Here is a 16,960-nt window from a genome sequence, read left to right as displayed (position 1 = left end):
CCGGGACGAATGGTCCTGTGACGGTCTTGAATTAGACAATGAGGATTGGCAATCTGCGATTTCTTCTCCCAAGAAGGTCGCGATTCCGGCCCGTCTCCGGTTTGTGCAACTGAAAATCCTACATAGAGTCTATGTGACTGGCCCACGCTTAATTAGAACGGGTTATTCAGAAGATGGTCTCTGTAAACGTGGCTGTGGGCTGCTTGGGACGTTTCTACATATAATTTGGAAATGTCCTGCAGTAGCTGCTTTTTGGACTGGGATACACAATAGGATGAGGGAGGCTACTGGTATTGATCTGCTGCCTGAGGCTGGACGTTGTCTCCTGAATATTTGGGAACCAACGACTATAATGTTGCACAGACGTAGTGGGCAACCCTGGGAAATATGGTGGCATAAAGGGATATAGCACAGTTGTGGGGTTCCCAAAGGTCACCCACGGTCAAGGCTTGGATGGAAAACATGGACTGGTGCATGTTCAGGGAGAAAACCGTCTATATAGCACAGGGGCGACCCAGGAAATGGGGTAAGGTATGGGGCCATTGGAACGCTTACCGTGGAGATATTTTCACTCCTCCTCTTGTGGATGTCCCTGAAGTTCCACTTTCCCCCTGACCTGCCATTCCTCGTAGTGTAACAGATATAATCGATTTTGTATTTGTCTCTCACCTGCTCCCATCCCCTAATATGACTTGAGCACCTTATTGTATGGTATTTTTATTCCTCCTTCCACACTCGGACTGACATCCTAATGTATTGTGTATATTGCCTTGTTTGTTTTTATTTCAATAAAAAGATTTACAAAAAAAAATATGCATATACGGCTTTGCAACCATCCTGGGTGAGGACTGCCCAGCACTGGAGCTCAACACAACAATCGCCAGCCCCATGACACTTGGATTTCATTAGATCACATGCCTTACACAGGGTCTTAAAGGTTAAAAACGAATTAGAAAGCATGGGGAACATTATTACTTTTAATAAGTCCTCCGAGCCCCCTGTGAATCCCAAATTCTTTGTAGACTGTAAAATATACTTCCCCTTAATATCCCATTTAATGTGCCTGATCCATTAACTGTTGCGAACCATAGGCCTAAAAGCATAGCTCTCTCTGAAGATTTCTTATAACCTCTCAGCTGGCTAATTACCACTCTATACTGACCAAAATGGCGTTCTGGAATATCTGACAAAGGTGGGATTTGAACCCTTGCACTTGAGAGAGATCCGGTAACACATACACATGATCTTGCCTCTGAGCTGGCGCACCTGTGGAGTTCTGGGCGTAGGACTACGCTACGCTCACGGAGCGTGCGTAGTTTGCGCCACTACGCGATACGCAAATTGCATGTACCATTGTGCAAAAACGTGTAGCGTAGAGGGCATTTTTTGCTTGCTCGTGGTCCTCAACGTCAAGTTAGCGACTGCGAGTGAGCTAAATCAACATCCCGACGAGACTTTTTCCTCGTTCGCGATCAGCAACATCAAGGTGCTGATCGCGAGTGTGGAAAATATACCTCACAGCGAGATTCTCATTGCGAGTAGTCGCATATGCTTGCGACCGCTCGTGATGAGAAACTACTAGTCCGCGTTGAGAAAGCTGCAGCTCAAGTACAAATCTAATCGAGCAGTAGAAAATGACTGTTGCACTGTGCAAGATGTTGTTTGCAATGATTGCACAGTGCGGACAAGCATCCGTCACTGTGCAATCAGTGCGAACAGCATTTTTCCTACCGCAACGCAGTTCGCATAGCTCGCGTAGTGCGAAGTGCACTTCGCCTAGCTATACGTTGCGCTACTACACAAACTACGCCCAGGAGTTGCAGGGGAAGCACGCATTTGCAATGCAATAGGTCTCGCTTTTACGCGAGTTTAATATTTGGCATTGCAAATGACAATGCCTATTTTTGTTTTTTAAAACATAAATAAAAGGCATTGTCATTTACAATGCCAATAGCTTAAACTCGCATAAATGCGAAAACTATTGCATTGCAAATGCTTGGTTACTCAGCGGGTCTGTTTCATTCTCAACATTTCTTCTGCCAGCATGTTAATTCGCAAATGCATGATGACAAGGGGGGAGGTAAGATTATTCGTGTTTCCTTCTCTAAGCCAGGGGCCGGACATTGGAGGAGGAGTAGAGCCGGGGCGCTCTATGGGCTAATTCTTCACTGACATTGCAAGAGAAACGGGAAGAATATTGTTTGCCCCCTCTTGTCTTCATGCATTTACCAATTAACAGGCTGAAAAAAGAAATGTTACAAAATGAAACAGACTCGCTGAGAAACCAACAGTGTCTCATACAGAAGGTCTGCTTCTGAGGCCTCTGGAAACTTTAAGGCAGCTCTACTCACTGTGCCTCCTGCAAAGCCCGGAACCTGCCCGGTAATTAGAGCACAGTAAGGAAGCTGTAAATACCCGCTAACAAAAAGAAACATTTTTCGTTCAGAGCCAGAACAAAAAGTAACAATACCATTTCACCTCATTTGCAGGCTTTAATCAAATGTTAGAAATACCTTCCTTTCCGCATTGTCCGGTTTACCTAACTTTTCTCAACCAATTGTATCCTAACTCCATCTATAACTGCAGTTTTATTTATTTTTTACTTATAAGGTCCCAGATGCAAGACCTATTGGCTATGCCAATGCTTGTTATTATTGCTTGTTCACACGTTGTGCACTCTGTGCCATCTAGTGGTAGTCTGAAATATCACAACTTTAATTTTCCTAGCAGTTTAGTTACTATTGCAAGTAGGAAGAATAAGCAGGAACTTTGCATAAAGTAATGATCCTTGAATCGACCATGAGTCGTGATCACCTGAAACCGACAATGCAAATGGACAGAGATTTTACCTCAGATTGTGTTTTTTGAACCTGTTTATCAGCGCTACATGGCAGCAAATCAGTTCCCCTACAGCTTGGTACTTTCTACCCCTTCGTGGGCCTACTGATATTCTTCAGTAATACCATTCACCATTGGGACCCGTGCATTACTGGATTTGGTACCATCTGTAACCGGAGAAGTAGTAAAGGGTAGGCAACTTATGCTTTTGTGCTCTACTTACTCCTCACAAGGGATATTCAAGGAAGAATGTGAAGGAATCCCCAAATGGGTGGTGCTCGGAGGTAAAAAACATGCACAATAATGGAGGTGGACAAAAAACTAAGAGGATGAGAGCCATTCTGTGTCTGAAGCAGACAGTTCTGATGCTGGAGAGGATGAAGCTCATGAGCCCAGCAGGCACTGCGTACATTAAAAGACAAATCACAGGCTGAAACAACCATTCCACCACTTGCTGATGGGTAAAGCTCAAAAAGAGACCCAAAAGAACAACTGGCCTCAAAGAGAGAATTGAGTTCAGAAGACGGAATGATCACATACAGAGGATCTAGCCTGAGAATCTGACTACTGTCGAGAAGAGGCTCAAGTTGAAAAGGAAGGTGCATGAGCCACTTAGAATGACATCTAGCCGACCAGAGTCCACCTGAAGACAGACAGCTTGTACATAAAACAGTATCCTACTAATGAGCAAAACATAATGAGCAATCGTGGCATAGAGAACAGTATGGAGCATAAAGGTGGTATCTACCTGCTTCACTGTCCTGAAATGGCTTAGAAAGATTCTCTGGATGTTGCCTAGCTCTACTCAAAGAACTGTAGTCCAAGCCCTTAATACATCTAGGCAGGACTATGGAAACACCCTGTACCTAGGAGCCAATAAGGACGTGATACGCAGACTGCAAGTAGTGCAGAATGCGGCAGCCAGATTGCTCTATAAGATCCCAAGAATGACCTCTGTCTCGAGCTCTCTTCGCGAGCTTCATTGGCTCAAGGTTAAGAATCGTGTAAAGTTTAAAACCCTGAGCTATATGTTTGAAGTGAAGTCTGGCAATGCCCCTCAATATCTAAGGGCCATCATCCATCCCTATACACCTGCACGTTCACTCCGTTTCTCTACCAAGGCCAAGTTTTCAGTCAATAAGGTTAGACTGTCTCGTATGGGAGGTCGGTGTTTTGCTTACCTGGGTCCTCATCTGTGGAACTCGCTCCCCCAATTTCTAAGGGAGGAAACGATTTTCAGCAGTTTCCGTATACATTTAGAAACCTGGCTGTTCAACCAATAATCTTCAGCTAAATCTGGGTTGTTTTCTTTTTCCTGTCTAGCGGCGCCGGGAAACCTTTTTGGTAGCTGTACGCCTTATAAAATTAAAATAATAATAATAATAATAATAATAATAATAATAATAATTAACACAGATTTCATGGTGGGACATTACAGCGCAGAGGTGAAAGGTGCGGGGCTTCCAGAGAGAGTCGGACAGCTTGGAATACAAAAATGTGTTTGCAGCCAAATGAAACCCGGCCACTGTGTGGCATCCTTCTTATCAGCTGGCTACATGTTTTTGGGTACAGGGTGTATGTGCATTATGTTTTGTTTCCTGTTCCAGCAGTGTTGGGAACCGGGGGGCGGTTCACCCCAGATAGCGTGTGTTCGCCCCTGCATGCTTAGACAGCCTTTGGACCTAAGGTTACAGGAAAAACCTTTTGTCTCTGGCCCAGACTCTTAGAGTTATCATCCCTGATGGTCTGGCGCGGGTGAACAGCAGGGAATCTTTTCACTTGAATACTCACACTGCTGTCTCTTTCCACTGCAGATGACCCCGGCATCTTCTGTGTGGCTGCAGTCGCTGTTTCCCCAGCCAGTAGATGTGCACTTATCAAGTGACGACTCAGTACCAATGCACCCCACCTCGTCCAGTAGAACAGGGCCCGTGCCTGTGTAAAAAAGAGCAAGTGTGAGATGGTGAACGGAAAGTAACAAAACTGTGCAGAAAAACAGCTAGAGACGGAACTCAGTCGTAAATTCTAATGACCAGACTTACTCAGTCCTTCCACACTCATTCAGATCAGGTTTACTCACATCTGTCAAACCCACTTAGATGGCATTGGCTCAGTCCATGCTAAATCTTGGGATACCATAGCTGTGTTTAGATCCAAGGCTTACAAAATCCAGACTCAAATAGCTAATTCTCGTACCAATAGCCACTCAACTTTTGAAAAAAATTGGACTCACTTGGATGTTGCTAAAGCGAAGCCTCCATACCTTCTAATAATGCATAGCACACTTAACGTTGACAAAAGCCAGACACACTCAATTCAGGTCAGTGGCTAAAACCACTTAATTAATAATTATACCCATATTGACCTTGGCTTTTTACAGGCAAGATTCACTTAGATCTGGAAAAAAAAGCCCAGAAGCTCCCGGGTAGCGATGCAGGGCAGAACTAAGCATCAACCCCCGATAATGACCAGGCTCATTATGCTCTGGATGTAATATTGACAGCCTATTTATCAGTGGTGGCTGGTGAGTATTGAGAGTGGTGGAGTGTAAAAGTTGGGGTTGAGTGTTATGTCGCAAGCAACGTGAGCGAGCCCAATGTGTGAAAGGTGGGGTTGAAGGGGTTCTCCGCCCAAGAAATTTTTAAAAAGAGTGGCAAATGGTACATTTTAAAGCAAATTTGACAAAGAAAAAAGCAACTGTAAATATGTATTCTTGAAATATGTAAACACATTCAAATTAGCCCCTTTGTTCTTGCACTAAATATGTTCCATGTTTGAGTATGTCAATAGGTGGGAAATGATTCAGTTAGTCCCAGGGCATCTTAAATGTAAGGGACTTGGTGGTAAACAGGTAGATGGAAACTGATCTGTTTGCAAGACATTTGAAGAACATTGCTTCCTCCTTTGGACACCACTGTCAACACCACCATCAAAGCTCCCTTGGAATTACACAGTCTAGTAAGATGTGAATTTGTGCAATTTTTTTAAATTACAAAATTAGAAGTCCCCTTTGGCTGTGTTGTGCAGCACAGTTCTGATCCAGGTGAAAGGGTATTTCCAGAGGGACAGGCTACAAAAGCACCACCCTGACAAACACACCCTTTATTCTACCCACAGTGACAATCTACCAACAACAAGGAAGCAGGCTGAATTAGGAGAAAAGTGTTTTCATTTACAATTCCTGTCCCTCTCTGAAGCACGTGTCACCATATGACACAGACAAATAAAGGCAGATCTGGTTAGCAAGTCTGCAGCTGTAAAATTAAAATTGCAGGTATTCTTGAAGAGTGCCAGAGTGCAAAAAGTATAAACACAGCCTCAAAAAAGCAGATAAGGCGCTGCCATTCATCAGCAACATGAGTCAAATTGTTTACATCACTGCAGCAAGTTGTTAGGGAACTCTAAGGCAAACAAAAAATTATTCAATGAGTTAAACTGTTTTTTTAAGTCTCGCTAGAGCCAGCGCATGCTCTGGACTAGCGAGACATTTAGTAGCTGGTTTTTGAAAGTGCTACTTTTGCCGGCCATCAGCTTGCCTTCGCGCACGCGACGTGCACAGCTGCCCTCTGGCTTGTAATGGCTCAGTGCACGCGCACAGACGCCATCTGCCTCCCAGCACGATCACTGCTGCGCGCGCACATCCTTGCGATCCCTTTCACCGTGATCACTTTCGCTTTCACGCCGCGCAGGCGTTACTTTTATGGCCGGGCGGCCAATGCTTTATTTTTTTTGTTTAGCAGACTATGGACGCTCACCCTCTGTGTCTTATTGATCAAGTCCCTGTTTCAATGATGACAGCCACAGTTTATGGTAGCTAGCCGATAGAGGACTTCAGCGCAAGTCCATCATCCGCCTATTTGTCATCCAGAGAGCACCACATACTCTCAGCAGAACGACGGAATCCCTTCTTGGTTCCTCGCGTGAAAAAAGATCTTTCATTACAAAAGAAATGCTAAACAGAACAAATGACTTTATCCAAGGGATGTGTCTCTCCGCTCTGCACCTGTCTGATAGGAGCTGTTGTACCACACTTTGCCCGTGGCAGATCGCATAGGGCTCGATATAGGAGCAAGAGGACCCAACAGAGAAAGCTTTGATGGCACTCACATGAATTCTCCAGAGCTTCTTTGCCAAACTGACAGATGGAAACAGATGGGCTGCTCGCACGCATTCTTCACAGGTCCCAGTGGGAGTCGCGCACGGTGTTCAGGCACCCGGGTCTGCGTGGAGTTGCTTTTGTCCCGTTCAATGGGCTGTGTCTTGCTTTGGTGTCAGGCGCCGGCAGCGCCTTGTTGTAGCCTGGTTGCCTGACAACAGACAGGCTCTTCGAGTGACCGAGCATGCAGCTCCTTACAGCCGCCAGTCTCCTCCCTTCACCAACTTGTGTAGCTTTCCCTTCTCAACCAAGTGCCCTAGAGAAGCAGTGCTTCATTACTCATGGCTTCTTCAGTCATGGCAGAGGGGTTGACACAGTTGGTTAATCATGTTTGTGCTTTGCATACTGAATCGGCCTTTCACACACCCTAACCACATCCTTGCTGCCTGAAACCCACAGTAACACATGGTTTGGAAAAGGATTTTATTGAGTCGACATCAGAGGGGTGATGGCTTGGGGACCCGTCTCGGCACCTCCTTTTTAGAACGAGCAGTGATTAACACCAGCAGGACCCGGCCCACTTAAAGCCCCAAGTAAAGCTCATATTCTGCTGCGGGTGACAAACTGATATTTGGAACACAATATTGTGCTACAATGACAGGTATATGTTTCAGGTCAAATATGTCTATTTGCTGCATATGACAAGCTGGTATTGTGGGAAAAAAGAGTGCGTTTGATGCGAATGGCAAGTAAATGTCTTGGGACAAATACGCATATTTTATGCAAATGACAGCATTTGAGAATGTCTGGTGTTTAAAAGATATGTCTTCAGAAGTATGCCATACACAGCTTTGTTCTGTGCCTTTAACATAGTCACAGTAGTGGTGTAAAGCTCTGTTTTGGGGGCACACCCCACTGGTGCAATGCACAGCTCTGACTCAGAACGATGTAAGTTGGTAAGTGAGTGTATTTTAGTTAAGCTTTTCTTTTTTGTATAGTTTTATCATTTATTATTACTTTAAGATGGTTTCTTCGTATACATTAAATACATTTATGGGGATTTACCAATTTTAAGGAAATTTCTGTGATGTCAATGATGTCAAAGGTGACCTGAACACACTTTGTGAAATGGCATCTCCTACCTGTGTGCCCCTAAGTATGGTTTACCAAGAGGTTAACCAAAAAACTCCAGCCTGGCTCCAAACAGACAGAGGGCAGAAACACCTGTAATAGAACACTTTTCAGGTTTTTGCCCTACCACCTGTCTGGTATTCTAAGTTTCGCGCAAACGTTTACAAAATTAAAAGTGCAATACAAATTTTGCATTTCAAATAAAATCAGCAATTTCGGCAGAAGACATTTAAAGCACTAAGAAGCACATACCAGCTATTGAAAAATAACGAAATAAAGCACACCGCCGTTTTATAAGAATGAACTGACAGACCTAAGGAGGTAATAATTGTTCTGCGCTCCCATCTTCAAGGAAAATACCACACACATTCCTTCATCCTTTAGATAAAATACAGTTCACGCATGGAACTGTGACATTACGTGATCTACAAGATTCACATGAAAACAGACCTAGGGCGGGCCGCTACTGTTTATTAATTGCTGTTGAAAATATTCAGAATGCCGCAGACATTCACCACCCAATGTAGAGTCTAAGAAATAAGCTTGCATTTCACATTGTTCGTGTCTACGTGCATCACTTATATTTATCAGATGTAAATCTTCTTCCCAGAGAAAGAATTCCAAAACATAACATAGAGTGCCTGTCCACATGTCTGCACCTGTCTGCAGCTACAAGTGACATCCAGACTGCCAGCATCAACAGATACCAGAGAGATTAAAGCCAGGGTTCAGAGATGTGTATCCCTATGTATCCAGAACAGTTCTGGTAGCAAGTGTACAAGAGACGTGGCTAACTTCAAGTCCAGAGGGGCTGGGTCCATTCCAAATGTTCAGGATAGCCACCCACTATGAACTTACAGTCTAGTTATCGGCTACTGATGTCCTGAAGATCCAGTGTGGCCCGCCCCCTTGACTGATGGTGGGTACCGCTATCCTCTGTGGATATATCGGTGGTCAGAGCAGAGTTAGGTTTGACCACAGACCACAGTACTGTCCATTAATGAAGGGTGAAGAAGGCGCGTGACCATGCACAGGCTGCAGAGACATACCTTGCGGCCCAGTTGGAACAATTTTGAATTTCTTACTTATTTTCAGAGAAAGAATTCAAGCTCCCTTGATGTCAAGCTGTATTGAATTATATATCCAGCACAATATCCTTGGTGCAACAACATCGAGTGTTGCATGCCTAAACACTTATAAGGTCCCAAAGGCGAGACCTATTGGCTAAGCCAATGCTTGTTGGCCTTTGTGTGTCAGTCGCAGTCACTCTGACATGATCAAGTCAGAATTAAAATTTCGAGAGACAAAAAAAATCGGGTGAAACATTGTTATAAAAACGCGAACAATAAATAAACCAGCGCAGGAATAGGAAAGTAATAACGAATAAGGGGAAAGGGTTAAGTTAAAAAATGAAAAATAAAGTAGTACTTGTGGAGAAAAAGTTGGGAAAGCAGGCCTAGATTTTTCACAATTGCTTAGAAACAGTTATTTATGGGCTGCTGTCCTTGAACACTTCCCTGAAGCACTGTAGAGGCTTGATTTCATTTTTATATTTATTTATATTTTGTATCCTTAACTTTCAGATAAGCAGTTGTTTGTGAAGTCATAAATGTCCCTAGAGGGGCAGTTCGTATTTTTGGATGGGATAGCATGTGCCTGAACTGCAGAACCAGATATTCCGAGACACCACAGGACAAAAAGCTGTTATGAGCCCAATCACAAAAAGTGACCTGGAACACGGCATATCTCTGTCCTTCAAATGCACAGACTATCAACGCTTTCTAGTTATCTGCGTCAGATATAATATGGGGCTTTGGAGGGGAATTCACTTCAGCCCCAGTCGCAATCACTCTTCAATCTACTCTGGAATTTACAAAAAAGCGTGTGCAGGGACATAACGCTTCTGAAATAGTCTCCCTATGCTTGTGTTCAAGCTGCAACAACAATACAACTTGCAACATAAGTATGTGATTTAGAAAGAGAAAACCACAATGCAAAGACTTTGGTAATAGTATCCATGGTTGAGGAACATATTTTTTTACTCAAAGACTCTGAATTCTTCATTTAATTTTAACATTTATTTTTTATTTTCCACCACAACGAGTGCAGACAGGGCTGACGAGATGGTGCATCAACAGCCAGCCAGATAATCCACTGCAGGAGCTGGAAAAACAGCGGCTACATGGGGTGCGAGGTCAGGAGGGGATATCTCTTGCCAGTACTTTGTGCACAATTCTGTTAATGGCACTGGGCATGAAGAGGGAAGAGAGCAAGGGCAGATAATGCCAATCACTGCAAAGCTTTGGAATAAAGCCGAACAGTGATTGGCAATATTCTGTGAACCTACCCTGAGCCTCCCACCCACACTGCCTTGTGTTCAGTGCACGTCCTCTGGGCCAATCCAGATGCTGCTCCCGTGCTGTTTGTGTTTGAAACAGCAAGAGAGCAGGCCCAGGACTGGCTAGATCAGGCATACACAATGCTCCATAGGAGACCAAATGGGCTGCAGCTGTGATTCCCCATGCCCCGGCTCACTAATTCTAAGTAGGAAGACGCAGCCTCGCAAGTGCGCATGTCGGTTTGGACGGTGGAAGGCACCTATCCAAACAACATGCGCAGTTTACTACACTTCAAGTAAGTGACCCAAACTGAGCCTGGAAAGCCCCTCCCCTGCCCACTCTTACTAGGGAAGATAAGGCACCCACAAGGCGATCTAAAAAGCACTGCTGCTGCACGGCAAAAAAAAAGAAACATTTGTTTTGATATTTAATACAGGTGTGAGGATAACAAATACAGGGGGCAACACCCTAACGCTTCCATAGAGGAACCACCACTGTTACTCATTCAGCTCTCAGAAAAAGCCTTGCCTGCTTAACCATTGCTAATGCTCGGAGTCACTCACCTCTTGACAAACCTGCCCATGGTCACCTCATACCCGCTCATCCCTCAGTTAATCCTAGACTCACTCAGCTTTTACCAACACATGACTGTGCTCTTGATTAAGCTAAAATACACTCACCCAATGATTGTTGGACTTACCCAGCTCAGTTTCATTCATACACACTCAAATCTTCAGTCCTGAATCATTCATAGCTTGATAAAATGCAAACTCACAACAGTTGTTCATAAAACCCAGATTCACTTATGACGTAATTCAGCCCAAATTGAATGGTCCTCACAGTGATGACGCACGTCCTCATGCTCTCTCATTCGGCACTTGATAAAGCTGAGGCTCACTCAGTTTGTGTTTAACTGCTAAATCTGAGGTTAAGCTCCCACTCCTGATAGTATGACAAGTACGTTTATATAATAATCCCTCATCCACAGGGATAATTAACCTTTCACAGAGTGACATTAGCGGCTTGGGACTCGATTGCTGCCAAACGGGGTCTCGCCTCTTTTTCCTCACCCTTCACACCAATCACTGACAACTCAACAAGACACTCGGCCCTCTTAGATCTGGAGAGAGAGTTGTAGGAGAGTAGGATATGCTACTATGGTTACCCCAACTTGTTGCTGTGTTTCACTGGTTTATCGACTTTAGTCCGACTGTGGCCCTGCTAATCAGGACCACAGCCTAGCTGTTCTCTCTCTAAATTGATTGCATGTACATTAGGTACACACCAGATTGGTTACTTGGTTACCCTTGTGAGTCCCTAGTATATGGTATCTTAGGTACCAAGGGCATAGGTACCGCAGAGGCCTACCAGGGGCTGGAGCATGTTTTATGCCACCCCTGGGAAGCCTTCCAAAATGGCAAAACAGGTCTGCACTTGCAGCCTAGGTAAGGTGGTAGAAGCACCCCTTACTGGGATATAGTATACCTATATCCACCATTTAAAACAGACACATATTGACCTATAAGTCACTCCTATTGCAGGCCTTGACAATCCTGAAGGCAGAGTGCTTGGTTTTGTGTGAGAGGGTGTCCTAGCATGAGCTGAGCCCCTCTGAAGCTTTTGGAATCCCTTTGTTATAGCTGTTCTGTGGTATGGCCATACCATATACTCTTAAGTGCATTATAATCCTCGCGGTTAATGCTAACTTTGGTTTGGCTTTATCAAAACATGTCGTGTTTGGTGTCAAACACTTTGAAGTACTACCCCCCGCCAGTTCTGGCAGCGGGGATAGCATTCCACCCGTCTAGAAGGAGAAGACATATACACACTTACTTTCCAGGTGAAGGTTTTAAAGAGCCTCAGCATCACAAAATGGATGCTGCTGCCACAGACACGAGTCTGACCTCCTGCTGCTGGACAAAACTCCGGCAGGGGAGGCCTTTACAGGGAGGTGCCAGCACCTCCCTGGATAGGCTTTAGTGTGTTGGGGCAGGGTGGGTTGCATTCAGTGAATGCCTTTCAGGCTCTGCCTGGGGCACACAAGGTGCCCCATGCATTTCCCAGTTCAAACCGGTTGCTGGGGTACTCAGCCCCAGCTCTGACGTGAAAGTGGGCAAAGTAGAAGGGGTGTAACCGCCCCCTCCCCAGGTCCTGCCATAGGTGGGACCCTAGAGTTAGTACATCCCCTAAACTTAGTATAAGTCTAGGAACCCAGTCACTAGGACTTTAGATTACCATGGACGAAACTCTGAAGAAGAAATCTTGGACCTTCGACATTCCTTATCGACTGGAAGACAAAAGAAATCTCCCTTGGGGTCAAGGAGTGACTCCCCTGTTCAAACAGGCACCAAAGAAGCATCTTGCCAGTCTGCATTTTGGAGGCACCTGCCGGATCTCAATGAATCTGCGACACAGGACATATACTTCCAGACATCTCCGAGGCTGACACGAGTCCCCAGTGAAGCAGAGACCTGTAGCTATCACAAGAGACATGGGACCGGAACTCCTGGACATCCTGCACATCTGCTAGTGCATCGACTTCCCGAGCTTTCCCAAAGTTGTGCATTGAGCTACTTGTAGTCCAAGCCCTAAGCACCTTTTGCGTCGAAGACTGTAGGCCTACACTTCACAAGTGTTCCGTGGGCCTGCTTTCAGCATTTCCGTTCGAGGTGCCTTCCCGATCCCTAGTCCGTTGGCTAGTGGGTCCCCAAGGAGGAATCTACTTTGTTTTTTGGGCTTTTCTGGTTGCTCCAGATGCGCCCTGATTCTCTTCCAAAGGGTGAGTCTCTCAGACCTTGCTGGTCTGCACCGAAGCCAATCTTGTCATCTTGCGTGGGTTACTGTTGCCAAGGGTTGTTGGGTCCCATCTGGATACCGACGCTGCAGCACTCGACATCCGATATGGGACAGCTCGAATCCAGCTCCTGGTTGTCGTCGACGCCTCCTGGTCCTCGTGGCTGAAGAGTCAAGCTTCACCTACCTCACCTTAAAGCAACCGAAATCGGCTGGCATCTTCTTGTCGCCATCCTGGTCACTGGCTACTGACCCAGACTCTGTCACCTCTGCTTTCAGGTTCTTCAGATCTCTGATCCACCCTTGGATCCATCCGGACACTTTTCCTCTGGTCGCCTGCAGCACTTCTTTGCTGCTCTCCATTGAAAACGACGACGACGATGACGAAAAGACATCTACACACCCGGCTTCCCTGGGTGAGGTAACACGAGTACTTCGGTGCTCCTGTGGGTCTTGACTCTCGAAGTGTCCAGTACTGAAGGGGTTACACCGTAGTCTACTCCTAAGTGTCCCTAATGTTTAACTTTGTAACTTTAACTTTTGCCGTAGAATCAATGGTGATTCGCGGCTGTGTTTAGACACTGCACACGTCCCCAGTGAGTCTCCTGCGTCCCTACCTTGGGTGGTTCCTGGTTGCCCCAGTGGTTCTACAGGTCCTAGGCCTAACTACTATCCCTCACGTGGTTCTTATACCACTTTCTTAGTACATGGTTTGTGAGGCCCCTAGGGCAAAACGTATACTGTGCTAATTTACTGCGTGCTATTTAAGTTCTTGTATTGTACTTTTGCCTCTAGCCTCATAAAGAGACTACAGGGGTGTGTTTTAGAATAAATACATATATTTTATATATATATATATACCTGGTGTGGAGCTCTTTCACTTGATCATTCAAGAGATTATAGACTGGTAAAACAAGCTGCTTTACATTCCTTCAAGACGTAGCCTGAAGGCTGCTCTCCACAGCTACCACTAGGATAGCTTTCTATAAAGGTTTTTTTTTTTTTTTTTTTTTTTTTTTGCTCCTCATCTCAACCATGGCTGGCCCAATAGTACCGTGGACTGGGAAAAAATGTGATTTTGAAAAAAAGACATACTGTCTCAGTGCAGGACTGGTAGAGGGTCGATCGTAGTGAGAAGGCGCCCGGACCCTACAGTCATGTCGATTTCACTGATAATCACGAACCCTTATGTACTATTCCGGTAGTGTATGCCATTAGCCAGATTCCACCATTGCCGTAAACACCAATTGACCTTAAAGAAACAAGGACGTAGGTGATAGAGCAGAGAGAGTGTGTCATGGCTTCATAATCATTGGAGCTGTGGGGAAAAAAAAAAAAAAAACACAAAAAAAAAAAAAAAAAACCCCACTCTCTTCATTGGGACCAGTCTAGTTTCAACCAAAAAGCTCTTTTGTCGATTTTCCCAGCCCTAGAAAGGTCCAATTTTGATATATGAAGCATCGAAGAACTCCAGTCCCACAACGTCGGTGGAGAGGCCTCTTTCCAGCGCCTACAGATCTCACGTCGAGCCACCAGCATTGAGTAGAACAAGAGGTTGTTATTAGTACTACGTTTTTTATCCATTACCCCAAAAATTACCAGGCTGAGATCTATATTCACAGTAGTACCTATTGATGATGTTAGTGTATTGCCTATTGATTGCCAGAAAGATGTTAAAAGTGGACAGTCGTAAAACATATGAGCATCTGAGGCTGCGACTTGGCCGCATCGGGGACAAGCCACTGGTGGACCTGTTGAAAATTTGGACAACCTCTGGGGAGAATAATAAGCCCTGTGAAGGGTAAAGAGATGGTTTCTGCGTAGCCAGGCAGGTTTAACAATATCCCAAAGAATGTTGCAAGATGTTAGCCAAAGTTCATTCACATTTGCTGCAGGCAATAAAGAACCCCATAACTGGACCGGAAGGTGAAATGTTCCGTCTATCTCCTCTAGGATTAAGTTGTAAAAGTAGGAAACCTCTTTACATTTTGGTGTGTTGTCAAGTAAGCATGATTCTAGTTGGCTACTTCCTCCCAAAGGTCTTTGTTGAAGGCGTGTAGAACCCAATTTTTGTGCTTGCGCCCAACTTGAGATTTGCAAGAATTTAAGTCTGGAGAGATTGGGGCCTACCTGACTCACTAGATGTTCCCAGGAAAGCATTTCCCCTTCAAAAAACAAATCTCCCCATGTTGAAATTCCTGCATCTTTTAGTGGGCTTATCAGTGCATCCTTAGTCCAGCCCGGCGCAGCAGGAAGGTCCCATATAGGAGCACCATTAGAGTAGTAGCCTATTTTGGTTGTGGTTCTAAGGTTATACCAGGTTCTTGCTAGGTCCTGCAGTACCTTCAGCTTGATTTTCTTAAAGAATTTGGGGTCACCAAACTTAAATAGAAACCCCAACTGACTTAGGCCTTCGCATTGTAATAATGCTGAAAACATTAACCCAATACCCCGGTCTGATGGAGTTTTAAGTAGCATTCGGGCATGTGTCAGCTGAAAGGCCCAAGCATAAATCTGAATGTCTGGGCCGGCTAGTCCACCCTTCTCCCTACGACGTCTTAATTTATTCCAAGAGATTCTAGCAGTCTTGTTCCCCCATACAAATGAGGTAATGTCGCTCTGCATCTTGGCTATCTGTTTCTTATCAAAGTAGAGTGGTAAGCTGTTAAAGATAAAGGTTAGTCTAGGTAGGATGGACATCTTAACTAAGTTTGAACGACCTAGGAGCGTTAATGGAAGATGTCTCCAAGAACTCATTAGTTTCCTACATTCTTTAGCCACCATTGTGAAATTTGAATGGGCGATCAGATTAATGTCTTTTACAATTTTTATGCCTAGATATCTCATGTTGTCACAAGGTTGTACTGGGAGTCTCGGTATTATGCTGTTCCATGCCATAACCTCAGTCTTTGTGGCGTTAACTTCATAGCCAGAGATGTTACCAAATTGTTGAGCTAAGTTTATGACTGTCGGGAACGCTGTGCTGATATCAGAGGTTATGATCATAAGATCATCAGCATACAAAGATACTTTTTTTTCCCAATCTCTATACTTAAATGGAACGATGTTAATATCATCACGAATTATTTGAGCAAATGGCTCTATATAAATATCGAAAAGTAGAGGGGAAAGCGGGCAGCCCTGCCGAGTGCCCCTTGTGATGGTAAATGGTTCCGACAGTCCGCCATTAACCAAGACTGAGGCCGATGGGCTATGGTACAGTAATTCAACCGCTCTGCGAAAGGCCCTGCCAACGCCAAATTTTTCCAAGGCCCCCGACAAGTATACCCAATTGACCCTGTCGAAGGCCTTGGCTGCGTCCAAGGTGAGAATGGCCAAGGGTTGCGATGAACTGGTTGCCATATCAATCGCTCCTACTAAGTCATATATCAACTCATAGAGTTGGCGACCTTTAACAAAGCCCTTTTGGTTAGAATGTAGCACTGCGGGGGCTACCTGACCTAATCTCTTGGCTAGTAAAGACGCGAAGATCTTATAGTCAGCGTTAAGAACTGAAATTGGGCGATAAGAGCTGCAGGCGGTGGATGCCTTCCCTGGTTTCAGAATAAGCGTAATAGAAGCTTTGTTCCATGATGTAGGGGGTAAATCGCCATCTTCCAGAATTTGATTGAATAACTTGGTGAGGAAGGGAGCGATATCTGCTGCCATATGTTTATATATCTCTGCCGGTAGGCCATCTGGGCCCGCCGCCTTTCCAGATTTACTGTTTAGTATGGCAGCTGATACCTCTTCAACCGTTATA

At 44.9% G+C, this 16,960-nt stretch overlaps 1 protein-coding gene across 3 annotated transcripts in view; it reads right to left on the bottom strand.

The window, feature by feature from the left end:
- The window catches only part of LGALS3BP (galectin 3 binding protein), a 150,624-nt gene that overhangs the window by 67,804 nt on the left and 65,860 nt on the right, over window positions 1–16,960 (bottom strand). For all 3 annotated transcript variants that reach the window (XM_086931072.1, XM_086931073.1, XM_086931074.1), the window contains exon 4: window positions 4,630–4,773. In XM_086931072.1, coding sequence (XP_086787198.1) covers window positions 4,630–4,773 — 144 coding nt within the window. The remainder of the gene's footprint in view (window positions 1–4,629; window positions 4,774–16,960) is intronic.

The sequence above is a fragment of the Lissotriton vulgaris genome, chromosome 7, assembly GCF_964263255.1.
Source record: "Lissotriton vulgaris chromosome 7, aLisVul1.2, whole genome shotgun sequence".
Taxonomy (NCBI): Eukaryota; Metazoa; Chordata; class Amphibia; order Caudata; family Salamandridae; genus Lissotriton; species Lissotriton vulgaris.
The sequence above is the reverse complement of the archived record's forward strand: the minus strand, read 5'-3'. Positions and strand labels throughout refer to the sequence as shown.